Raw genomic sequence first — 27552 nt, 5'->3', positions numbered from 1 at the left:
GTTGCCTCTGCCTTACAGTCAACTTTTTTATTGAACCAAGTTCCTGCCCTTTTTTTTCTTTTATGATAATCCATTAGATTTATATTACAATATGGAAGAAAAGATATGTCGCTACAGTCCCTGACAAAAGTCTTGTCACTTATCTATTTTCTAGAAATACCTGAGAGTAACCTGACTTCCAATTAATTAATTGGTGTTAGAAATAGCTCATATGAAAAGCTAAAACCCTCCCAAATGATGTTTAATGCACTGAAATAAATAATGTTCACAGAAAAAATATTTATCATTTAATCAAGACGGAAAGGTCAAATTTTGGCAAGACAAAAGTTTTGTCGCCTATACAGAAATTGAACAAATTTACAGCAAATACAAAAATATGTCAGCAAATTAAGTTGTGGTGCTGTGAGATCCAAATTTAATATCTTGTAAGACTTCCATGAGCTTGAAGGACTGCATCCATGCGGTTTGGCAAGGATTCATACAATTAATTGATGAAGTCATCAGGAATAGCTAAGAAAGCAGTCTTGCATGCCTCCCAGAGTTCATCAATATTCTTTGGTTTCATCTTCTTTCATCCAACCCCACATATGCTCAATGATGTTCATGTCTGGTGACTGGGCTGGCCAATCCTGGAGCATCTTGATCTTCTTCGCCTTGAGGAACTTTGATGTGGAGATGGAAGTATGCGATGGAGCACCGTCCTGCTGCAGAATTTGGCCTCTTTTATGGTTGGGAATATAAGAGGTAGCTAAGATTTCTTGGTATTTTAGACTATTGATGTTGCCTTCCACCCTGCAGATCTCTCGCACACCCCCATACTGGATGTAACCCCAGACCATGATTTTTCCGCCACCAAACTCTGCTGTGGAGCTCTGCTGCAGTGGAAAATGGGCTGGCCTTGGATTTTCGAGCCAACAAACGGTCCTCTCGAGCAGTTGTCTTGCGGGGTCTGCCTGACCTGGGCTTGTCAAAAACGTCTCCAGTCTCTTCAAATCTTTTTTTTATCCTCTGTACTTGACGCTGAGACACATTGAAGGTGTCTGCCACATCAGCAGTGGATCTGGTCTTCAGCCTCTTGATAATCAAAACTTTAATCTCTGGGTGAATCTTAGGCATGTTTGCAGAGGTCTAGTTGCAGTTGATGTGAAGGTCTAGCGTACTGGGGTTCTTTTTATACACAACTGAGACCTAATTGATCCATTATTAGTCAAAGGTGAAGCTCATATGACAAGGTGACAACACTTATGTCTTTGCAAAAATGGGCTTTACCAAGCTGTGAATATTAGAATACTTTTTGAAAGTTTAGTTTTTCACTGAAACATTATCACAAAAGCAGGTGGGATTGAAATGAGCCATTTCTTGTAAAAAAATCTTAATTAGAAATATATTTCAGCGGCACTTTAGGTCAATTTGTACACAAGCGACAAGACTTTTGTCAGGGACTGTACTTCAGTTACATCACAACTTTAATGCAACATTAATCCATTGATTTGCAGAAATAATCCACAAATCCCAGTGATATTCACCTATTCGAAAGGGGGAAAAAACTACAAATAGACCAATAGACAAAGAATGGTAAAAATGCAAAATCGGTGAAACAAATAAATTCAATAAAACTTGCTATTTAAACTTATTACAGCTAAAATAAAAAAATTGATATTATACAATATAGATTCATTAAATAATACGGTAACACTTTAATTTAGGCTTTAATTCTCACTAGTTGCTTATTAGCATATATTTTACTAGGATATTAGCTATTTATTAGTACTTATAAAGCGTGACTTATTCTGCATGAACATATTTACATCCCTTAATCCTATCCAATACGTAAACTAACAACTACCTTAACCTTACTAAGCAGTAGGAGTTTATTGAGGCAAAAGTCATGATAATAGTGAGAATTGGACCCTAATAAAGTGTGACCAATATTACATAATTTGTAATAGCTAACTCCTATTATAAAGTTAAATAAAAAACACAATGGAAAACAGAATTTTTTTTTCCGTAACAAGCTGAAGTTTATGTAAGAAAACTAACTGACATTGCAAGGCGGAATTAAATGTCCTTCTAAGTTTGCATCTCAAGGCCTGACACTCAGTAGAGAAAGTTTCCAAAAGTTTTCACAGCGATGCCATAAAAAAATCTTTCAGTGAACAGTTCTTAAAATCACTTTTTTTAAGGTTCTTCATGGAACCATGGATGCCAATAAAAACTTTATTTTTAAGAGTGTATGATCTTTGTCTTTCACTATTCTAGTTTAACTCTCTGTCTTGTTAGTAACTAATTTATCATCCATCTCAGTTATAGCAGCCATTCATAATTCCATCTTTCCAAACCCCAAACAAACTGTAACTCACTCCAATACCAGCCATCTTGTTCCTGTGCCTGTTTTTATGACTCAGGCTGACGGTAATAATTCAGAACCCTAACCCTCTTCATGATCACAGCGATATAAAGCACTTCCAGTTTAGTTGATTTACAGGCCGCTGACAGCATAATCTAGCCACGTTTGGCATGGTAGGCTCAATGAGTCAAAATGAGTCCCTTCAGGGACGGCACGAGGCGCGAAGGGAGGTCAATGCTGTCTTGATTGTTCCTCTCCTGTGAATGAGGCACGTAGCCACCCTGACAAAAGGAAAAGTTGCTGCACCAGCACACAGGATTATAGGGTAGATGGAAGGTCTCAGTGAAAGAACAAAGAGGGGAAACTTAAGCTATTAGGGCAGAAGAGAGCGAGGGACGTGAATAGCAAAGAGATCGGGTGGTGGTGGAGGAGGAGGAAAAAGAAGTTACCAAAGGGAAAAAAGCTCCATTTGCAGTTTGCTTTGACAGTGCCATAAAACAGTCACAGGGGAGGAAGTGGACAGATGACAGCTTGGAGAAGAGTGGCAGGAAATTGAAAAAGAGCGAATGGAGAATGGATAGAGTAGGTGATTGAATGAGGAAACCAGAGAGAAGAGCCTTGCTGGCTGATGTATTTACAGGGCTGAGTCCAAAAACAAGAGAAATTGTTGAGCAGCATGTAGATTTGTATTCTTTTGAGTGAAGTCAGCAGTGCCACCCTCAGCAAATACGCAACAACGCGGGCCCTCCATCAGCACATTTGCAATTGTCCACACATCTGTTCAGTTTTCTCGTTTGATATACTACCTCTGTCTTCAACACCCGGCGCTCCTGCACTCCACCCGTAACCCAACACTAATTGCGACAGAGAGTTGTCACAAGGGACGAGTGTTGGGCGGTGGGGAGGGTTTGCTGAGATTTGGTTAACTTACGAGAAGCTGTGGAAACACTGTTCTATCATTAATGATTAAAAGCATTGCATTCTGCTGCCCGGCCAATAGTTGGCAATGTATAGAAACACCTCGCACCTATAAACTGAAAATGGTTTCGCATGACGTCACCATTTTTACAAAGTCACGTTTTTGTTGTTTACATGCAGACGACAACGGTATCGTTTTCAAAAACTTGCACTTTGAAAAATGTCGTTTACAAAAGCTTCAGGCCTTTAATATGCCATTTTTGTGTAAATGGATGTCCAAAGCCATTTTTTGTTAAAAACTGTGTTGTGTAAACGGCCCCTAAGAAGCAATCTGGTGCTGGAATGTGTTGTGTTTGTTGCCGCTGTTATCAGGCTCCTGCACAGTCTTTACACAGATGAGCACTTCAATGTTGCTTAACGCTGTTGTGGAGACTCTCTGTTCGTTCGGCGAAATCACAAAACAAAATGCACACAAACGTGTCCCTGGACTTGAAATACAATCACTGCTGAACAGCTTTGGTTTTTAATAAGAAAAATATATTTAAAAAACCTATATGAGGGTGGATTAGAACCCAGTCATGCTTAAAAGTTTTACCAACAGACCATGAGGGAAAGTGAACAATTGAAGTGGACGTGTGTATTTATTCACTGACAAGAAGAATCTGAGGACTAACAATATATTGTATTATAGTCAATTTTAAGGATGAAACTATCATGCTAAACAAATTAAACTTAATGTACAAAAACAACCCCCCCCCATCACACACACTCCTGTCCCACCCACTTTTTTAAAAACAAAGTTACACCACAAAGTTACACCACACAACTAACAAACAAGAAACTATGATTAACATATTAGTGAGTAATAGCGCTCAGTTGAATGAGGTTATTCACGATTATCTAATCAGTAACTACTATTATTTTCATACTTCCCAGAGGACTATTAAGAACTACTATATACAAGTTCATAATTAATGAGTAATGCACAATGTATCATTAATTCTAAAATGAAGATCATAGTAACCTGCTCATAATTACTCAAGTACCAGATCCTTCAGAAGGAATTCATTATTTGGATCAGTAATCACTAATTATTGCTAAAGTGAAATGCAAACAAACTTTCCTGGTAATGACTGAAGTCATTGTACGCTTTTGAGGTGTTTGTAAGGTATTGGATTATCAAGCATCCTTAATACATCCTTCTAAAGGAATTTACTGGCCATTTGGATCAATATTTTAAAGTCGATACGAAGATCATAGTAACCACCAGGAGTTACCACTAGTAATAACTCAAGTGTTACCAAATCCACCAGAAGCAATGACTATTACAAAAGCCTCAAATAATGAATAGGGAGTTGTCATGCTATTCACTTTAGAATAGTGTTCCAAATAACTAGTTATTTCTGGTAATTTCTTCCGAAGGATTTGGCAATACTTGAGTCATTGCTAGCGAGTTACTTTGATCCTCCCTTTAGAATTAATTATACTTTATGCAGCCTATAATTCACATTAATTGTGAACCTGTATATACTTTTTAGTCCTCATGGGAGACATGAAAATAATAGTAGTTACTGATTAGATAATAGATAGTAAATTACCTCCTTCAACTGAGCACTATACTTACTAATTAGTTGATCAGAGTTTCTTGATTCAATAGCAGCTATGCTAATACTGCGTTACTCATTTGCTCCTGTATTAACAACAAAACAGTATTCTAAAGTGTGACCTCAAGGACAGAGGCAGACAGAGCTTGTAAATTAAAAACAAGGAGATGAAAGTAGTGACTGTATTTTTTTATTAGAGTTTATGATCTGAATTCAACTTGAAATAATAAGTAGGAATACACAATCAAACATACAGGTGCACACACGTAATAATCAAACTATTTTACATGACCCGAGTATGCGTCTGAACTGTTCTTGATTTGCCTGCTGGAGAATACTACAAGGCTCTACTTCATCAGTACTCCTCATTTCTGTGATTTACATAGATGTTTGCTTATCCAGTGAACATTCCCCTATTCTATTTTGGATATGCAAACATAACCTCAAACCATATGAAAACCTTAGGATGTATGACACCAAAAGTGCGTCAGTATTTTGCTTTTAAAGGGGTAGTTCCCCCCAAAAATGAAGAATACTCACCCTCATGTTGCCCTTCACGCTCCCAGTGTTATCCTAAAACAAAAATTCCAACTATTAAAGGGGGGGTGAAATGCTGTTTCATGCATACTGATCTTTTCACACTGTTAAAGACTTGGAATCCCATACTAAACATAGACAAAGTTTCAAAAGTTAAGTTGGACGTTTGATGGGAGTATTTCTTTGTCAAAAATACTACTTCCGGTTAGTCATAAGTTTCGGCAAGTTTTTTGAGATCATGCGTCCCCTTTGACGTTAATGGGGGCGGAATTTCCTTGTATGGGCCTTACGGACAATTCTACCGGAAGCGCGTGAGAGAGAGAGAGGGAGAGAGCGAAAGTAACAGGCTACCCCCATCAAAGCACTGGCTTGTAGGATGCGCTGAACAGGTGATGTGCACATAACAATGTCACCAAAAAAGTGTGTTTTTGGTTGCCAGACCAAGACAGTCCTGCACAGATTCCCCCAAAACCCCGTGTTAAGGCAACAGTGGATGTAATTTGCTTTTCCGGATCAGCAACTGAGTTGCGCGAATGTTTATATCTGTTCGCTGCATTTCGGTGCCGACTGTTTCATAAACAAGGCCCAGCTCGACACAGGATTTTCCGATCGCCTAATGCTGAAGGATGGAGCAGTCCCAACGTTAGAACCGCAGGCGGTGAGTGAGACTGCTTCAAATGTCTGTGTTTTTGCCAATGCTCATCAAGTAGCCCAAACATGATCACGTATATCATGTTTGATCCAATTGATCCCATCCAATTGATCAATGGAGCATGCGATGTGTAGTGCGTGTACATTTGTTTAGCTGGCCACTATATGTGTAACTTTGTTTGTGTATTGTAAAAGCACTCCAAACAACAATACACAAAGAGGGGGGACATATGTTGAACTAAATAAGCACGCTTCTTCATTCAAATGCGCTACTATTCCGTGTCTTTCTATGTAAACACTAACTAGCCTGCCGTGCAAAACCAGTCCGCTTACTGTCTACACAAACCACGCGTAAACACACAAACACACATGCACAACTGCACTTCCCACATGCACACCTTCAAAGACAAAAATACGACGATATAATTCAAGTATAAATATGTAAATAACACAAGCCGCTAAGCATATTATATAGTTAGTGTATAACTTGTACCACATAGAGACGTCCTGCTCTAGTCGTTTTTGCTGCTGCTCCTGTTCAACTGCAGCCTCTGGGTCTGATTCCGGATCATAGATGTATGGCTGTATCTGATTAAAAGCCATATTTTTATTTTGAATAAAGTTTTTTTCCCGCTGTTAGGGATGACACAGCTTTACGACGCACTCGACTCAACACAATAGCAGCAGCGAGCACACGTCATTATTTAGCTCCGCTCACACGACACGCCCCCACCCGCTCGGCTTTTTTCGGAAAGACTCGGAACAGCGCATCTTTCTTATATAATTATAAAAAAAATAAAGACTTTTCGGAGATATGCAGGATGCAATGCTACTCTATAGGTACTCAAGATTGACATGACACTGACTGAAACTGAGTGTTTCACCCCCCCTTTAAACATAGTTTTTTGTTAATTGTAATAAAGCTGACATAATAAATGAAAAATATCAAATATTTAAATGAAAAAGGTTGCCTTTGCAGCTAACTGAATTAAAGGGGACCTATTATGCCCATTTTACAAAATATAATTTAAGTCTCAGTTTTAGCTTAAAATACATTACAGATCATTTATAAATTCATTCTGTAAATACTAATTTTGTACTACAGTCAAGGCTGTTTTAGTGCATGTGCCTTTAAATGCAAATGAGCTGTGCTGCCCATATCTTCTTGGTTTTGATTTATCAAATATATCACGATCACTCTCATGGATAGCATAGTTCTTCTTCCACCTTAAAATTTATTAGTTACACGTGTTTTAAAGCTGTATCAGGTTAAACTTCTAATGGATCATTTTCTGAGCGCACTTATCTGAAGCAGAGACATTTTAAGGGGCGGTAATATTATAATAAGATCAATGTCAGAAGGAATCTGCCCGCGAGTGTCGTCTAGCAACTCTCAATACCCTTCTGAGCTGTATTCGCCTAACTCTTGCCGGGCCAATCACATCGTGTATAGAGTCGGTGGGCGGGGCCATAATGGCGACGGCCGAGTTGCGCTTGAGTGCTTCTAGTAAACACAGAAACTGGGGAACGGCGGCGGTCTTTCGAATCAGCTTTGACCGCGACTCTGGAAGACTTGGAGTTAAGCTTTTCTCTGAGAAAAGAACAAAGAACGGCACTGAAGTCATTCTTAAAAAGGGAAGATGTGTTCAGAGTTTTGCCGACCGGATACGTCGAATGTTTAATCTATCAACAAGCTCTGTTTCACCTTCGTTGCTCTGGTTGGTGTAGCGCTATCCTATCACGTGCAGAGGGAGTTTGAAAGACAACCGTTTATACCGCTCCTCTGATTGAGACCTATCAATGGTGAGTTTCCAGACCAAACATCTTGATGTTGGTCTGGCTTGTCAGGCTAGTTGAAATATTCTTCAAACAATAATATGAACATAAATTAATATATTATATGAAATAACATATAACATAAAATATGATATTTATAATATATTATATTTTTAAATATCCTTTTTGAGTGAACTATCCCTTTCAATAGAAAGAGTTTCACCATGACCTCTTCCTCTTATCTCAACCCACCAGCTCTGTGGCATTTACGGGAGAAAAGCAAAGGACCGGCACAATCAGATTGCTAGGATATCAATGGATGCTAAAGCGGCCATATTTGAGTGTGAAATTAAGCTTTTACATAGTCCTTGTTGTCCCATTGTGATGTTTCCACTGCGTTTTCCCACTGACATTTAGTTAAAAAGTGATGGCCGTATACCATTGTGTTCTGGTTCAAGCTCCACTGGTTTCTGCCTCCCACACAAGCATAAGGCGGCCTCCTCAGCTCAAGCCCTGGATGCCGATCTCCAGAATACAAACCACACCGTGGGTGTGTGTCTAACTCCTGTGACACAATAACACATAAAAAGTCCAACATGGCCCCATATTTCTCCCTCCCTCTTCCTTCCTCACGTCTACCTAGACTTATTTAAAAAATCTGTAAATTCTTGTTCACTTCTCTTCTAGGTTGCATCCTTGTCATTGCAATTCATTTCATTCTTCCGACACATCACAGCCTTTAAGTGCTTCTGTTCGTTCTACCTTGTCTGTCTTCAAACAAATGCTCATTTAAGCACTGAAGCACATGATTCCATTTATGAGAACAGACTGTGTGTGTGTGTGTGTGTGTGTGTGTGTGTGTGTGTGTGTACATATCTATGCATGTATGCACATTTTATGCACACGGCCACGCAAGAGAGCCCGTGCAAAGCCTTCAGCAGAATCCATTGCATGCTGTGATTTGCACCCCCCCAACACACACATATGATTTTCTTCTGCCTGCCTCCCACATACACAGTTTGGACGTCCAATGAAAGATTGATGTTGGTTTAAGTAGCTGCCAGAGAACATTAGCCAAGGCAGAAAGAGTGCAAGAGCAGATGCACCAGCCAGAAATGACTATCAATAATGCAGTCTCCAGCAGGCTGAGAGAGAACGAGAGAGTGTGGAAGAAGAGATGGACAGTTATGTGAAAGAGCATCCATACTAAAATGTGAGGAAAGATGATGTAATATTGACAATGTGGTGGAGAAGGATTAGTAATTAACAGGAATTTGAGTTAGTGCACTTGTGTCCGATGCAGTGCATGCTTGTCAGCAGGCAAGTGTGCTTGTTACGGGGCTGTCAGTGAGATGAAGTGTAGGTGGGTTAGACAAGTTCTGTTCAGAGCAGGAGAACTGTAATGTGTAGGTGTTTCAGGTAGGATTCTGCTATATTTGTTATTATTTCATATGCTGACCCTCACTGCTCAAGAAACCTTACAACATTTTACCATGGTAACTATAGTTTAATTTACTCCGGAGTACACACACACACACACACACACACACACACACACACACACACACACACACACACACACACACACACACACACACACACACACACACACACACACACACACACACACACACACACACACACACACACACACACACACACACACACACATGTTGGTCTATGTGGTTTACAGGGACTCTCCATAGGCGTATTGGTTTTTATACTGTACAAACCGTATTTTCTATCCCCTTACACTGCCCCTGCCCCTAAACCCATCACAGGAAACATTCTGCATTTTTACTTTCTAAAAAAAACATCATTTAGTATGTTTTTAAGGCCATTTGAATTATGAGGACATTTGATATGTCCTCATAAACCACCTTTATAGTGTAATACCAGTGTAATACCCATGTAGTTATACAAATTTGTGTCCTCATAAACCACACACACACACACACACACACACACACACACACACACACACACACACACACACACACACACACACACACACACACACACACACACACACACACACACACACACACACACACACACACACACACACACACACACACACACACAGTGGTAACAGTAGAAAATGTGAGTTTGCCCATGCTAACCTCACCATAATCACCTACCACCACAAAGGCTAAGGTGTTGTGGGTGGTTACCAGAGTGTTGCTAAAAGAAGTAAAGTTTTATTAGTGGTTTGTGTTCCTTCTAAGTGTACATTTTGGTCCATAGATGTGGCTCTTCCCCCTCCTTTACTGCTGGAGTTCATGCCCATTTTATTGTCTGGCCGTTTGCATGAAAATTGCTTGCTTTAAAGATGGATTGCTTACAAAGGTAATAGCACAGCTCCCCAGAAGAAAAGACAAATGGTCTACTGACCTGAAACCACAATCATTTAAAATGGTTTCATTAATTTATAAACAATATAAAATTAAATGAATAAAAAAAATGAACAAAATCAATACAATCAATACACAATAAAATAAAAGTGAGTGTATTGTTGTTGTTTTTTCAAACCCTGCATAGTTTAAGATTTATTTAGCACAACTGATATGAGAAGAGGTTTGTTCAAATCCTAAACTTGTGATTAACAACATTAAAGGGTTAGTTCACCCAAAAATGAAATTTATGTCATTAATTACTCACCCTAATGTTGTTCCTCACCCGTAAGACCGCCGTTCATCATCGGAACACAGTTTAGGATATTTTAGATTTAGTCCCAGTCCCAAGAGCATATCCAAGTGTATGATTCATGATTTGGATCGCTAATGTCATGTGATTTCAGCAGTTTGGCACGCGATCTGAATCATGAATCAATAATCTGATTCATGACCATTTGAATCTTTATTTGAGGTTTGAAAACAAATGCGGAAGAGAAGACAATGCTGAATAAAGTCGTAGTTTTTGTTATTTTTGGACCAAAATGTATTTTTGATGCTTCAAGAGATTCTAGTTAACTAACTGATGTCACAATTGGACTACTTTGACGATGTTTTTATTCCCTTTCTGGACATGGACAGTATAGTGTGCATTCACTTGGATACGCTCTCGGACTTAATCTATCTTAAACTGTGTTCTGAAGATGAACGGAGGTCTTACGGGTGTGGAACGACTTTAGGGTGAGTCATTAATGACATCAATTTCATTTTTGGGTGAACTAACCCTTTAACTATGCTGTTCAGGTTGAACACATGACAAGAGATTGCATTCAGCGTGGCTGTCTGTATTTGTATGTGGCTGTGTGATGATGAGATGAGATAAGGAACCGTCTGTGTTCGTGTTATTGTGTGTGTGTTGTCTAGCATGTCTCAGAAGGGTATATAGCAGCATTTCAGGTCACCAGAAGGCCACTCTATAATAACTGATGTTTCCTGAATCCTTCTCCTCTTACAGCCACTAATCTGTTTTACCGAGTTACATGTCTCTCTCCGTCGCTCCCTGAAGCTCTCAGAACCAGTTATTAATCTCATTCAGCTCCTCACTGCTATACACTCCCTCACTGGCTAAAGCATGTACACCTCCTGCTGACAGTTATCTCCTTCTCTCTTTCCCTCTCTGTCAGTCATCTGGGCCGTCTCTAGTGTCAGGGTTGATTGGAGACCCCCACAGGACTGATGTGAGAGCCATCATTCACTTAAAACCGCCGTTTTCCCTCCTTGTCCTGCATCTGCTATATCCGTACTCCTCATCCAGGGTTACCATAGCAACCCCACCCCCCACCGCCCATCCACACCCTTTTTTCTCGTAGCACTCATCTCGCTCTGGGGACCAGGCTGCTGTTTTCCTAGCTAGAGGCCCTCAAGGGGCTGCCGGGCCTCAGTTGTTGCTGTTGAGTTCCCATCATGATGTTGCGAAGGGGGCCAGCTAATTACGGAGCAGTGTGTTGGACACACAGGAGTTTTCTGTGACAATAACAATAACATGATTGTGACATAAGTACTGTATATATGTGTGTTAATTGTGATTAAGAGACCTTGGAGTTGTCTGCCATTATATTTTTACTGTGTTCTCACTGTTTCTATGCATTTTATAATAGTTACATGGAGTTTGGTATTTTCTATTTCCTGTTTTAGCTGAGTGGGCGGGGCCTTTAAGAGAGTGCCATCTGAAGGGGAGCACTCATTTTTGGAAATGTTATGTGTGTGTTAATTTTATCCTTCCTATTTATTGTATTTGTTTTTTGTATATTTTAACTCGTTCTTTATCAGCTTGTGTATTTATTAATTTAATAAACATGGAGTTAATTTAAAAAAAAAGATTTATCGTAAATACTGTTTAAATAAATACTGAGTTTCCTGTTAAAAACGTTAAAAAAAAGTTATGGGATAATTCTGATACCCAAGTTCCTGAGATAGGCGAATCACAAACTTTAAACATGATGGAGGGGAGAACGATTTGCTGCTGTGACCAGTTTTTATTCGTTTTTTCCACAACCACTACATCGTCTTGTCTATTGTCTATCTCTAAGTGTATTGTATGTATTATACACAGCTAAAATAGCCTGTATTTGACCAAAATTCCTGAATCTTCAGCAAGCTGACTACAGACTGAATGTTAAATGTTTGTCAATGAAAGGGATGCAAAATATAATTTTGTCTTTAATACGATTTTCCCAATTAATAGGCAAGAATAAACCTGGTTTATGATCCCTGTTCTTACAGACAGCAAAGCTCTTGAATTTGATGAGCTCGTAATCACGACTTCAGAAGTGGGAAGTAGGAAATTTCCGATAGCAAGTTTTTGAGGAAATTTGAATACGTTTATTGTATTGTGAATGCCCTGAAACTCTGTCCTAAATACATGAATAGGAGAGTTTTATGTTTTAGTACTTAACAGTTATATTTTTTTGACTGTTTGCATTATTTGCTTTAAAAATAATTTGATAAATTCATCACATGTATCACTTTATTCTGATTTGAATTCATTTTTATTGCATTTAAATAATACCTATTATTTTATGTTTTGGTATCTTAAACCCCAAAAATGTCAAGTGGTGCAAACTGGACAAATGAACAGACTAAGAAAACTATTTTAAATTGTGTTTTAATAATAAGAAATGAAAAACTAAACACTATGACATCATTTTAGGTTTAAACTCTTTCATATTAACATATTTTATAAATATCAGTAGTATTAAAGCTGTTGAGATAATTGAAAAACATTTGTCTAGTAATTTGTTTATTTTATTAAATGTCAGGGTGGCACAACTGCACACGGCTCCTTTATGAATTGACAAGTTATTCATAGTAAACATGATAATGCATCATCCAGAGGATCACAAATGAGTGGCAGAGTGAATATGTAGATCTCTTTCAAACACCGGTAAAAACCTGCTAATCTCAAGTATGGTGGTACACTTTCCATGCTAGGTGGTACAACTACAGTAAATACTCTATTATAGGTGTATTATTTGGTTGCACCCTCTGACATAAAAATATTGTTTTACTCTTTTAAATGTTACTTTATAACTAAAACTTGTTTAAACAAAATGTTTAGGACTCAAAAATATCAGTTTTGAAAATATGTTTTAAAAACACAGTTTTTATTTGTCAATGACCCATAATTATAGCCAATAAAAACGTAATAATAAAAATGACAAAACCACATAGCAAAATGTACAATAGGCTAACTTAAAATAATTTAAAACGAGAACTAATATCACTAAATACTATAATGGAAAATAAATAATCCTTAAAATAACACTGATATTATTTACGGCTTTACATTTTCTGAAAAAAATGTAAAAAATTATGCCAGGGGGTTGGCATATACTGGGGGGATTTTAGCGTTTTGCTAGGCCGTTGCTGTTCTTTACTGGCCTATGATAAAAGAGCTCATCCTCTAAATGCTTTGATGCTCTGGTCTCTATGGCTCTGGTTTCTTCTTCCATGTATTGGAAATCTGTGTAATTTTTGCCTATTCTATCACCCACCGGAGAGAAATAAGTCTGAAAGCTTAGATGTGCTATGTGCTGAAGTTTAATATGGGTTAGTTAAGGGTTTGTTCATGAGAAATTTGCCATAGCCATACTAGCAAGATACTATAGATAAATAACACACACACACACACACACACACACACACACACACACACACACACACACACACACACACACACACACACACACACACACACACACACACACACACACACACACACACACACACACACACACACACACACACACACACACACACACACACACACACACACACACACACACACACACACACACACACACCTTGTGTGAAGTTTAAATAAGCGCACTGAGTTAATTTGGAGAACTCCAAACAGCTCTCGCAGCACAAGTTAAGCCCTTGGGTAATAATATGTTTCCATTACCACACAGCCTATCAAAATGCTTCATTAAAAACAGCAAACATGGCTCACATACAGGTCTCTAAATAAAGCTGCCCTGACTCTGATTTCTGCTCCACATTCACGATTCACCATGCACTGCCTGTCATGACCTTGCTTTTGGAGAGTACACTTATAAATATGGGCACGACCACAGCCGGCCAACTCATCAAATAATGATTAATGGGTCATCCTGCATCTATAATCACAAGCATATTTCCTGAAATGTGTGGTAGTGCGTGGAGGTGAACAGAATGATTGTTTTTTTCGTTCAGATGACAGTGAGTGATGATCTTATTATAAATGATCGTCCCATAAGAGAATCATAAACTCTTTTGAAACTCTCGAGACTGTTGATTACAGAGTTGACTGGCTCGGAAGGGAGAGAGAGATTGAGAGAGATCACTCGGATGAGAAGCTGGAGGAAACAGTATGGCACGCCACTGGTTTTCACAGCCGTGGAATCACAGTGTGCTTAGCGCGGATCTCAGTTTGAGTGTAGAAGCATTTCTCACCGTGGCTGTTGGGTGCCATCTGAGAGCGGTCTGTGTCATGTTCGAGTGTGATGCCTTAATTATCGCCTGTCACTTTTTTTTCTCCACCGCACTCTTTCACTTCTGCCATCTTTTCCATTTACCTGCTATTCTTTCTGCATAGCAGGTGGCCAGAATGGTGCTCTTTATTTCCTTTTTCTGAAGGTTTTCTAAAGATTCTCATATGCTGCAGTTAAAAGGGTAGTTCAAAATGTAAAAGTATGTGAGGTATGTGTAGTTCACGGCATAGACTCTTGAAAGGGGTGATGAATTGAGAAATAAACTTTCCCTTGAGCCTTTGATATAAAAGTTCATGGTGATATAAGAATATCCTGTACGTTTCGGAGCTGAAAACTTCCTTGTTAGTCAAAGCATTAGTCGAAGTCAAAAGCTTGTATTGACACAAGGCCCAGAAAACAAGAGCTCTAAAATATATATTGATCAATGACATAATGGAACGGAGAAACGTCGCCTCAACAGATAAATATGTACGCCTGCTTCTGTAGCCCCGCCCACCAACTCGTGGAGCTAAACAAGCAATAAACATGCCGAAAATAGCAAGATATTACGCTGTGCCTTGTTTGCTTCATTTCACTGCGGAATCGTTGGTAAACAAGACTCACAGGTCGATATTAGATTTGCAGACTTATTGAGATTAAAACACAACGCTGCGCCTTCTCTTTTGGATCCGACAGGAATTGTCCAGCACACTTATGTGGGTAAAACATGTTGTTTTTATATGTGATAGTATTGCATTGTTAACGGTCGTTTTGATTATGTATATGTGTCTTACAGACCATACCATGCTGTCACATGCTGAAGAATCCTTTATTTGTTGGTTCATTGCGATTCGGGATCAGACTCGGACATGTAATGTTATGTGCCAGGGCTCGCAAAGCCCAACGTCCGGAGGCGTATGTATATATTTCCAGACGGGCAGCGTAAGCCAAAGCCAGGTGGATAAGCGATAAATCATTGTGTTTGTTTGGTAAAGACGTTTTGCAAGCCCTGTGAGAGAATCATTTCAGTTGCCACTTTCAAAACAATCTCTCCCTCATGTGAACTGACAGGGGAGCTGAAGCTCATTAAATATACAAATCTCATCCAATCCTAGCCGTGGGCGTTTACTTCCAAGTCTCCAGTGTGGCACGCCCATCAAAACCCAGCATTTTGGAGAGAGCCTTAAAACCAGTGTAGAAAATAGCCTATCCATTATGATGTTTTTGAATGTAAAAACCACACGAACGTCATTATTTGACCTCAGACAACTGTAAAAATGTTTTTTAAAAAGCCAGTTCATGACACCTTTAAAAATACATCTATACATTTTACACGCCGGTCTGTTATTGTAGGAACACTGACACATTTTCATGCCCATAAACATGACTGAACAAAACAAACTGTAATTGGTTGCTTTACAAGTGGATGGACTCTGGCTAGGTGGTCCTTGGCCAATGACAGCTGCTATGGAGTCCAAACATTCTGCCGTTACTACCGGAGTAACAAATTGTAATGAGGTACAGTGATGAACAAGAACATTTTAAAAATAGAAAAAAATATTCTCTAAACGGTTTAGGCTTCTATACATGGATTAATAGAACAGTAGAAAAAAATCAGTTGAGGTGATAGATGGGGGAATTGGACACAAGGCCTTTTTCAAACCTGCATTTTAGCATAAAAGCGCTGCATCTCTGGAGAACATTCATCAGCCACTAGGCCACAGCTCTGACTGATATCTGTTTTAGGGCAGAAACAAAAAAAAATGTTTTTGTCAAATATTTTACTGCATGAAGTGGTCAGTAAAACAAATCTCTCTCTGTTTTAAAGGTGGATTTAGAAGTGTTGGACCCGAGGGGTCGGACTCCTTTGCACTTGGCCGTGACACTGGGTCATTTAGACTGCGCCCGTCTGTTAGTCCAGTATGGAGCCGATGTCAGCAAAGAAAACAGAAATGGCTGGACAGGTAATACAGCAAAAAAACTCCAGCTTTGCATTTTGGTCGGGATGCACAAATTCTGGCCAATATGATAAGCTGATAATTATTTACATTTTATTAAAAAAAACAAAAACATTTTTGTAAGAAATGAATTGTATTGTTAGTGTTACTTTTAACTTTTATTAAAAAAGGTTGTTTTAAATTAAATTGGTTAAAAAGACACTAAAAACAGTTAACTGTTGCAAACTATTTATATTTCAAATTTAAAAAAATCTCACAGTTTCAACAAAAATATTAAGCAGCACAACAGTTTTCACCATTGATAATATTATGAAATCAGCGTTTTAGAATAATTTCTGAAAGATCATGTGACATGAGTAATGATGCTGAACATTCAGCTTTGCATCACACGGATAAATTACATTTGAAAATATATTACAATAGAAAATATATATTTGGATTTGCAATAATATTTCATAATATTACTGTTTTAGATTAAATAAATGCAACTTTGGTGAGCATAAGAGTTTTTTTTAAAGTCAAATAAAGTCTTACCAACCTCAAAGGTAGTGATGACTGATAACTGATATCAGGCAGATATTGAAGTTCTATTATTATTATTATTATTATTATTATTAATAATAATAATAATAATATGATAATACATTTGATTTATATTGCACTTTTCTCAAACACAAAACGCTACAACACAGCATAATAAAGTAATTTTGTTTTAATATATTTTAAATTTCAAAATAAAACTCATTTTAAATGCCACAGGTAAGTTTAGGCATCCAACAATGCATGTACTGAATAAAAAAAATATTTTAATTGATTTAATTTATTAGTGTTTATTCATTTATTAGTATTTTTAAATAATTACTTTAACTGAGTGTTTAATGATGGCAAAGCAAATTAATAAATAGAGGTAAAAAAAATATATCATGCATCCCCAATGTTGGTGTCACTTTAAACTTTACCATCTGTCTGTCAGTGTTGCAGGAGGCCATTAGCACACGTAACCCGGAGCTGGTGCGGCTGGTGCTGCGTTACCGTGACTACCAGCGCACCACTAAGCGACTGGCAGGGATCCCGCGCCTGCTGGAGAGACTCCGACAGGTCAGCCCCAGTTGTGTCTTAATAAACTCTGAACCTGTTAATGACGAAACAACAAGCCATGGGCTTAACAAACAGCATTGTAACAACCACCTGCTGCCTGCAGACCTGAGCCCTCATTCCAGTAGATTCTTGCGTACAGATATACCGTACAAACAAACAGGTTTATGGAGAACCACTGGGTTAGTTTGCTCTCTTTTCCCTGTCCTTACCAGTCTTTTTTCAACCTTGAGCTCCCCTGCAGTTTCCTTCCTTTTGTTTATGATGGATGTGCGAGCTCTCTGGTTCTCCCCGGTCCTCATCTCTCCGGGAGTTTTATTATTCATGTCTTTCCCTGCCGAGCGATCAGTCTCTCACTTTCTGCCTCCCACTGTATGCTCTAACCTTCTCTCTCCCTCTTGTTCGCCCCGTCTTTCAGGCGCAGGATTTTTACGTGGAGATGAAATGGGAGTTTACAAGCTGGGGTAGGTCATATGTGCTGTAATCATGTGTAAATGGTATGTTTGGACAGGCACTTCCTCTTTCCACATCCTCATGTCCTGCTATTGTTGAACTCTCCCTCTATTTCTAGTTCCACTCGTGTCTCGTATCTGTCCGAGTGACACATATCGGGTATGGAAGAGCGGCCAGTGCCTGCGGGTGGACACAACCCTCATGGGATTTGAGCAAATGACCTGGCAAAGAGGCAATCGCAGCTTCATATTCAAGGGTCAAGGTGTGTGCGATGGCTGCTTTGTTCCTGCACTGATTTTGTTGCAGAACGGCCTTTATTTCTCTTTGCCTGTGTGTTACCTTCAAATCAGATTTGGGTTTGATCTGCGCTTTTGTTCTTGATGCCACTTCTCGCTCAGCTTTCTTTCAAACAAGCCATCATTGGCATGGAAACAACCTCATTCTCACTTCGCCACAGTCTCTAATTGGCTTCCTTCCGTTCGCTCTCTCTCCCCACCTGTCATTCAGACTCCAGCGCCATGGTAATGGAAGTGGATCATGACAGACAGCTGGTGTTTTGCGAGACGCTGCCGTGCCACACTTCCTCTCCCGCCTCCCCCTCCCCCAGATCATGCACAACCACTTTGGGCCTTCTGGGGGCGCTACAGCCCAGCGATGAACAGGTGGCGGCCCGTCTATCGGCTCCCGTGGTGGCCACACAGCTTGACACCAGGAACATCTCCTTTGAGAGGTGAGCACATAATAACAAATGCCAAGTCATTGTCAGCAATTAAAATTTAGTAGACAGTAAGGGCATCGCAACCTTTTATTTTGGCTTCACTGTAAAGCTGAGAGTGTGAGCCAGCACTTTTGGGATAAGCTTCATCATAAAATGTGTGATATTGGACTCACCTCTGTTTGCATGGCATGTCGGCCATCTGGTAACGTGCCCGGGTGTCTCTGCAGGAATAAAACAGGCATTCTTGGCTGGCGAAGTGAGAAATCAGAGGTGGTGAATGGGTATGAATCAAAGGTATGGCTTATTTCACAATAAAACATGTTTTACTGAAAATATAATTTAGAATACCGGTATATAAAAATAGAAAATGCAAAACAGAAGCCCCTGCCCCTTTAATCATGAAAGTGCCCTTTTCGATCATGCGATTTAACCAAAAGCTATTCAGTCTTGTTCGATTAACATTAAAAACACAGACAGCAGGAATATTAGGCTGCTGTCACTTTAAGAAATAATGCACGGTCATTGCATTGGTCACATGCATTGTCTTTCTTGAATGTTTACATTTGCTTAAGACATAACCTACCACTTTTGCTATTTTGTTACTAAGACAGACATGCTGACATGTTTTTTTGTGAGAATTTATCTGTTCAAGCGCAAGAACGAGAACTCAATATTTGTGCGCGTCTGACTATGTTGCTTTCCGTGTGAGCGATTGGAAAGACGGCACACACAAATGTTCTCACAGTGTGCGCGAGTTCTCATTCGAGTCTTGAGCTTGAATGTTTAAATTGGTAAGGCTTAAATTAGTTTAGTTTAATCACAGCCTGCTGTTCAGGTCTCAACACCTGCGTGATGGCGGCATAAATGACTGGTCATGTTCAAGCATACGGCACTCGCATTGGTTAAAGTTTACAAAGAGTGACTGTTTTGTCCACATCATTTTGCTGTTGTGATGTATTTGGAATCCAGAATGCGTATTCATTGACAGAAACGCACATTTGTATGCCTGTTTTAACGCATAGTTATTTTCAACAAAACAATATAGATACATTCACAGATTTAAGATGAACTGCGGTGCAAGTGCATGCCAGTACTGTTTATTTTATTTTTTTACCAAGAATCTATATTATACAGCACATATCAACTGCCTGATGTTTTGAAATGTAACTGTATTATCACTCAGCTCTAGTTGAATATATAGATATGTCCAACTTTAAATATAATATACTTGTGTATGGTGAAAGATTTGATTGTTAGATTTATATACAAACTCGAATTAACTAAGGATCAAAAACACAAACAGAACAACCAGCAGTATGCAATGAGAACTCGTCCAACCCACTCAACACATAAACAGGCAAAGGTAACAACAGGCACTACACTACACTACAGTACAGTATTCAGAAAAACAAGTTGCACTGATGTATGATAATCGAAATTAAACACCTTCTCTGATATGCGTTTTTCAAGTTTAATATCTTTATTTATCTTGACAGTTATCCTTGGCTAATAGGAAGGCTGTTAAATTGTCCGCTAATAAGCTGACAAATTGACAAATCCAACTGTGGGTGAACGCTTGACTCATGAATATTAATTAAGGTACTTGACTGGACACTCCTGGAAGGTTACCAAGCAACGTCTCTATGACTTAATTAATATTCACGCACTCATGCCTTGATTCGCATATGTTTCACAGTTGCAAACTTTTGCTAGCTTTCATCCATTGACCCGATTGGAAAGGGACCAATTGCTATGAAACAACATTCGGTTACACCCAATATACTGGAAGAGAGTGCAGAGAGGTGACGTGACGTGACGAAACTAGACTGCTCCCATTTCAATTTGTTAAACTGCCTAAACTACAATCAGTAAATCATGTTGTCATGTAGATTGAGCATTAGAACTGTTGAAACTCTGGCATTATGAACATTTCATTTTCATAACGTTAATGCTCATGAAATTCTAAATCTGCTTCAAAGTTCTCCATAATTTGAAATGTCAAGTCCATGAATAGCATTCTCTTTTAGGATAAATGAGTGTTGTATTTTTGTCAGGGATATGATGTGGCAGATTACCACATCACACTAATGTTCTCATATCTTCTCTTCAGGTTTACTGTGCCTCTAACGTTGAGCTGATCACACGAACACGCACTGACCATCTCACTGACCAGCACAAAACAAAACCCAAAGGTACATTTGTCCAAAGCGCTTGGTCACAATCTTCACATGCCCACATTGACATTGACATAATTTTATAAAAGTCAATACAATAATTGTTCAGGATTTCAACATATTAGATTGATTTCTAAAAGACTGTAGTGATGAAAATGTAGCTTATTAAAATAGAGAACCATGAAATTGTAATAACATTTCACACTAAATCTATTTTTACTGTATTTTTGATCACCAGCCTTGAGATGTAAGGACAAAAACACAGATTTTGTTTTTGAAGCACATATGCTGTTGTTTCAACAATACACAATAAACGTGTGCATTGGTGGGCATCCCATAGTGAATATGATGACTCATTATTTCTATGCCCACTCAGTTTCCAAACAAACAGCGTCTTTGTCTTGTCTACTGTTACTGTGATGTAATACAGATCCTTGGGATTGTGCACGTCTTTTGTAATATGAACTGCTGTGTGTTGCGTTTTTGTCTCAGGCGGCAAGACACCTCTGCAATCCTTCCTGGGTATCGCTGAACAGCACATGGGCCCTAACAATGGAGTGAGTGAAAGGAGCCTGTCAAGAATCTGTTAAATTATCTTTAAGACATCTTAAGTGCCTTTCAAGTATCATGTCACTTCTGTAGCCTCAAAATAAAGTGTGTGTGTTTTACAGCACACTATGGTGACTCAGATATCATGCCCTGCAACAAACCCATTGGCCGTGACGGCTGAGGAGTACTTTAATCCTAACATGAGTCAGAGAGACATCGGTCAGCCCTGCCACCTCACCACCAAAACGCAAAGGTAGTGTTTCAACTCAACGCTGCTTTCATTTTCATTTTGAAACATTTTAAATTACTAGATTCTCTGTAGAAAATGTGGTCCTTTCCCAATCCCATTCCACTCTCTCCTCTTCAATCGTTTCCCATCTCTCCTCAGAGCGTCCTTTCAAAATAAATGCTAAAATATAACTACAAACTATACAATAATAAAGATACGCAACAATAATGATAATAATGATATGCAGCAGGTAAATTAAAATAACTTGCCAAATCATGCATTATAAGTCACTAAAGATTTGCTATCTGCTGATATATAGATTATAGATGCAGTATATGATATTATATAAATGTTTGTCTCACATGCTCTGTGTCTGTCTTTGTACTTTTACGTTGAAGTGTTTCCTGTACTTTATTTTGTAGTTCTTTGTAGTTTTTCATGTTGATTAGTCTCCCCAGCTGTTTCCCATTTACTATACCCCCTTGTTAAGCTTTGTTTGTGTTTCACTTGTCTTTTGTCGGTCGTTGTTTGGTGTTTGTGTCTTGGGTCTTGAGTTCCTGGATGTTCCTGTTTTGTTTATGTAATATTTTCATTGAAGTTGTGCGTGCAAGTGGATTCCATCTCTCTGCTTCCTCTCTTAGCATTAGCAACAGAACGATCCATAAGACAAGTGAACCACAACTATATATATATATACACACACACGCACAGGCAGACAAGCTTAACAAGATAACAAGGGGGTGTATGGGATCAGATTCCCGCCAATTGAATTGCGGGCATGCATAAAAAAATTATAAGCATGAATCAAAATTTTAAAAATGCATGTGAATATATAACGCAAAAAAATGAAAAATCAATGCAACGTTAACCAAAATTACAAACAATGCGGTCACAGAAATACAAATAATAAGCGTGAGTCAAATATTTAAACAAGTTTAAAATTATATTGCTCAAAACTGAATCATGAATTCAAAATTTTCTGAATCGCACACAAAAACATGTTTTCTGCTCTTATTTTCATTTTTTGTATGCCCGTTCTCTTTTCTCCTTTGCTCTTGTTTCCACATTCTGCGCTTGCATTTCCAAATGTTGCAGTTTGAGTTTCATGTAAATCAGGGGTGGGTCTTAGCATCACCATTGGTCCACTAGTTCTAGATTGACAGAGCATCTCGTAGCCAATGAATCAAAGAGGGAAGTTGACGTCACCAAACGACTCACGCCTCAGATTATAACTGACAACTAAGAAAAATCCCAAATTTAGTATCTCAGAAAATTAGAATATTACTTAAGACCAATACAAAGAAAGGATTTTTAGAAATCTTACCCAACTGAAAAGTATGAATATGAAAAGTATGAGCATGTACTACACTCAATACTTAGTCGGGGCTCCTTTTGCCTGAATGACTGCATCAGTGCAGCGTGGAGTTGATCAGTCTGTGGTTGCTCTGATAGTGGATTTCAGCTCTTCTGCATTGTTGGGTCTGGCGTATTGCACCTTCCTCTTCACATTACTCAATAGATTTTCTATGGGGTTAAAGTCAGGCAAGTTTTCTGGCCAATTAAGAATAGGGATACCATGGTCCTTAAAGGGGGGGTGAAACACTCAGTTTCAGTCAATCTCATGTCAGTCTTGAGTACCTATAGAGTAGTATTGCATCCTTCATCCTTCATCTCCGAAAAGTCTTTAGTTTTATTATATTTATAAAGGAAATATAGGCTGTACCGAGTCTTTCCGGAAAAAAACGAGCGCCTGGAGGCGTATCGTGTGGGCGGAGCTAAAGAATGACAAGTGCGCACAAAGCGGTGACGTCCTCAAGCGTGGATAAGAAAATGCTACCCAGATTCAACTAATACAGATATGATCCAGAATCAGATCCGGAGACTGAAATAAATTGAACAGGAGAAACAGCAACAGCAGGACGTCCGTCTCTGTGGTATGTACTGTATTTAGTGGCCTGTCAACATCTGTGTGGGTTTACTTGCAGTTTATGAGGACATGATTTGGTTTATAGACTATTGTATGCGACTAAACCTTAGCAGTAGCAAGCAAAACGGTTTTGCATGTCAGACTAGTGTAGTGTTATACATAGAACAACAATGGAGTCCGTTGAATGACGCATTTGAATGACAAAGCACGCTTTGTGAGAACACTAAGGTTTATGTTTGGGTGGTTTTACAATAAACAAACTGACTATTGTGGTCAGCTAAACAAATGCATTTAAACACACAACAAAGATCGCATGCTCAATTGATAAATTAACTATAAATGATCGTGTCGTTTACTGATGTTTACTCACGCGACGATAGCCAACAACATAGACATTTGAAGCAGTTTTACTCACGCCTGTTTCCAAAGCAGGACCGAACCTTTATCGCTGGGACTGCTCCGTCAAAACCACACTTCTTTGGTATGATTTGGTAAAGTCCTGTGACAGAAGTGACTGTGGAGATCCACTTTGCGACGCGACTGAAGCGATGCCTTGAAGCTTCCCATCATTTCTGCGTTCAAATCGGTTCAAATGCAGCGCTGCCTTACCGGAATGCTGTGCTGAAGCGTTGAAGTCGCTTGATGTCACCCATCGGAATAAAGTGGAGCGCGGCGCAGACTATAACGTCAGAAGTGTTCACGGATGAGTGGATCTGCAGCTGAGAGAGTGTTTATGGGCGTGCATTTTCTCTCTCGCTCTATTCACGCGCGCGCGCGCACCCTACCGGGAGAAGAGCCCGTACGGCCCATACAAAGAACTTCCCCTCTATCGACGTCAAGCCGACCCATACTCGAAAAAATCTCTCCGAAACTTGTGAGAAACCGGAAGGAGTATTTTTGACACAGAAATACTCCATCAAACGCCCAACATTAGTTTTTGAAAGTTTGTCTATGTTTACGATGGGAATCCCCCCCCCCCCCCCCCCTAAAGGGTTAGTTCACCCAAAAATGAAATTTCTTTCATTAATGACTCACTCTAATGTCGTTCCACACCCGTAAGACCTCTGTTCATCCTTGGAACACAGTTTAAGATATTTTAGATTTAGTCCGAGGCCTTTCTGTCCATTGAATGTAAGTGTATGCCCACTTGCTGTCCACGTCCAGAAGGTAATGAAAACATCATCAAAGTAGTCCATATGTGGCATTAGTTAGTTAGTTATGCCATGTCGGGACCAGAAAGCTGTGCTTGAACACACTGCAAAGACTACAGGCGACGGACAACTAGCTTGTGCGTTCTGTGCTTGTGTGTAAGGAAATACCTGTCTATATCAGCAGGTATTAATATTCTGTATTCATCATTTGTAAAGGGAAACCGAAACTAGGACCGCAAGTATTCAAACAGCAAACAAAGCAGCGCTTGCTTACCATTTTAAATATCAATCCTGTTGATCACATTCTCCATTCCATGTGGCTCATGTTGTTATGGACATACAGGTCCATCTCAAAAAATTAGCATATTGTGATAAAGTTCATTATTTTCCCTAATGTAATGATAAAAATAAACTTTCATATATTTTAGATTCATTGCACTCCAACTGAAATATTTCAGGTCTTTTATTGTTTTAATACTGATGATTTTTTAGAAGGACCTGTATTTGGGTATCGGAATGCTCAGGTAAGATGACACAAAATAAAAACAGCCTTCTCTTTGTGACTTTTTTACTTGCTTTCATCACTTTAAGTTACATTTTCATGTACTCACTCGTTTGCTAAAGGGAACAGCCATTCAGAGAGCCATCTCTCTCACCAACATGCTGAATCGAGCAAACTGCAGCCGATGTTAGCCTGACTAGAGCTGACATGTGGAACACACCACAAAACTAGCCAGACAGATACCACCGTCAGCTTGGTGTGTCATGCCCGTTATATGTATGTTTGTTTCCCCAGGTTCAAAGCCAAGCTGTGGTTGTGTGAATCTCACCCTTTATCGCTGGAGGAGCAGGTGGCTCCTATCATCGACCTCATGGCCATCTCCAACGCCCTGTTCGCCAAGCTTAGGGACTTCATCAACTTACGTCTGCCTCCTGGCTTCCCTGTTAAGATAGGTAAGGGAGAGGAAAAAAACTGAAGGAACATGCTAGATGCCTAAACATTTTTTAAAATGTGTTTGTAGTATGGCTAGGTTACAAATAAACACACGTGTTAATGCAACATCTCCTGACCACAGAAATTCCCATCTACCACATCCTAAATGCTCGGATCACCTTTGGGAACCTGAATGGGTGTGAAGAGGGTGGTTTGCCCCGGGTGGACACAGAAGGGTATGGACAAAAGGACAGTCCCAGGACGGAGACGCCGTCTCCAGGCAGCGACTCTTCCAGCGTGTCCAGCTCTAGCTCCACAAGTAAGACTCAACCAGTCTTTTACCTTCAAGGAAATGTGATTGTTAGAAGCTATTTAAGACGATGGTCAAATTGAGAAATATGGTGTTACAAAATAATACTGTGTTTAGACAAAGCACTTTTAATGGCCAGAGACAAATTGATTAGATAAATGTTTAATGATTTCATTCCTTATAGCGCTGCCTGAAGTACTGATGTAACTCAGATCTGCTGGTCAATACACTTGACTACATAATGATTCTGTGTTTGTGTATAAATCAGACTCGTGTCGTGGAGGAGAGATCCCACCTTGCGTTTTTGAGGCTCCGCGGGGCTACAGCGTTTTAGGAGGAAACCAGAGGGAAAATATTCGAGAAGAGGAGGATGATCTGCTACAGTACGCCATCCAGCAGAGTCTGATTGAGGCTGGATCAGAATATGACCAGGTCTGAGATGCAGTCACACAGATGCACATAGGTGTCCACAAAATAAAGAAATATACCTTTTTTACACTACGTCCTAACCAACCATGAAACAACATGGCATCAAATAGTTTTTCTGTCAAAAATGCAACATGACGTAATAATGAAAATTAGGTCACAAAAATGAAAACATTTAGTTACTCAAGTAGCATGAAAAAGCTAACCTGACAAGCCAGACCCACATTAAAATTAGATTTTCTGCCGCCAGGGTGCATCTAGATGTCTAGGCTACTAAAAAGTGACATTTCCTAGAGTGAAAAAGCAGACAATGACGTTTTTAGAATTGTGTGATTGAAAATCTTACCATTCCTATAGAGTGGAGCAGGCATAACATTTTTGTGAGTTAACATCACCCTGGTTACCTTAGAAGAAAAAAACAATTGAATTTTCCAATGGACTATTGCAGAAAATCAGTCCTGTGACCGACAAACGTTTAGAATTCTAACACCTTTTGTTCATCAAGATAGTCTTCACAAATGAACATAACTTTTATTCATGAAGCCTAAATACAATGGGCAGAAGTAAAAAGCTAAAAATAGGTTATAAGATGATTATAAACATATAACAATGTTATAAAAGTGCATTAGTGAATAGATGAGTTTATCATGCTTATCTGGCATGATGACTTTTGATGTCCTCTGTATTCCCTTTTAGGTTTAACATTTGAATTTAGAAAGCCCTGAAACTAAAGCCCTGAAAATATCTTGAGCTTGTGTTAACCATAGACCTTATTTCAGGTATTTAACCCATTCAATGGAACCAGATGTGCTAAAATGCGAACTAATTTCTGGGTTTCTACCTACAATAATATATGTCATCCCTGCATCAGTTATGACAGTCTATCTGCTT

General features: G+C 39.1%; 1 protein-coding gene across 3 annotated transcripts in view; it reads left to right on the top strand.

Moving 5' to 3' along the window:
• The window catches only part of ankrd13b (ankyrin repeat domain 13B), a 35147-nt gene that overhangs the window by 1853 nt on the left and 5742 nt on the right, over positions 1-27552 (top strand). For 2 of the 3 annotated variants that reach the window (XM_067450540.1, XM_067450541.1), the window contains exons 2-13: positions 16566-16701; positions 17669-17793; positions 18209-18254; positions 18362-18505; positions 18751-18973; positions 19189-19255; positions 21072-21153; positions 21628-21692; positions 21807-21937; positions 25788-25945; positions 26068-26244; positions 26504-26667. In XM_067450540.1, coding sequence (XP_067306641.1) covers positions 16566-16701; positions 17669-17793; positions 18209-18254; positions 18362-18505; positions 18751-18973; positions 19189-19255; positions 21072-21153; positions 21628-21692; positions 21807-21937; positions 25788-25945; positions 26068-26244; positions 26504-26667 — 1518 coding nt within the window. The remainder of the gene's footprint in view (positions 1-16565; positions 16702-17668; positions 17794-18208; positions 18255-18361; positions 18506-18750; positions 18974-19188; positions 19256-21071; positions 21154-21627; positions 21693-21806; positions 21938-25787; positions 25946-26067; positions 26245-26503; positions 26668-27552) is intronic. The other variant, XM_067450542.1, reaches the window with a different exon arrangement.

Source organism: Pseudorasbora parva, chromosome 8 (assembly GCF_024679245.1).
Source record: "Pseudorasbora parva isolate DD20220531a chromosome 8, ASM2467924v1, whole genome shotgun sequence".
NCBI lineage: Eukaryota > Metazoa > Chordata > Actinopteri > Cypriniformes > Gobionidae > Pseudorasbora > Pseudorasbora parva.
Note: the sequence above shows the minus strand (reverse complement) of the source record. Positions and strands in the feature narration are given on the sequence as shown.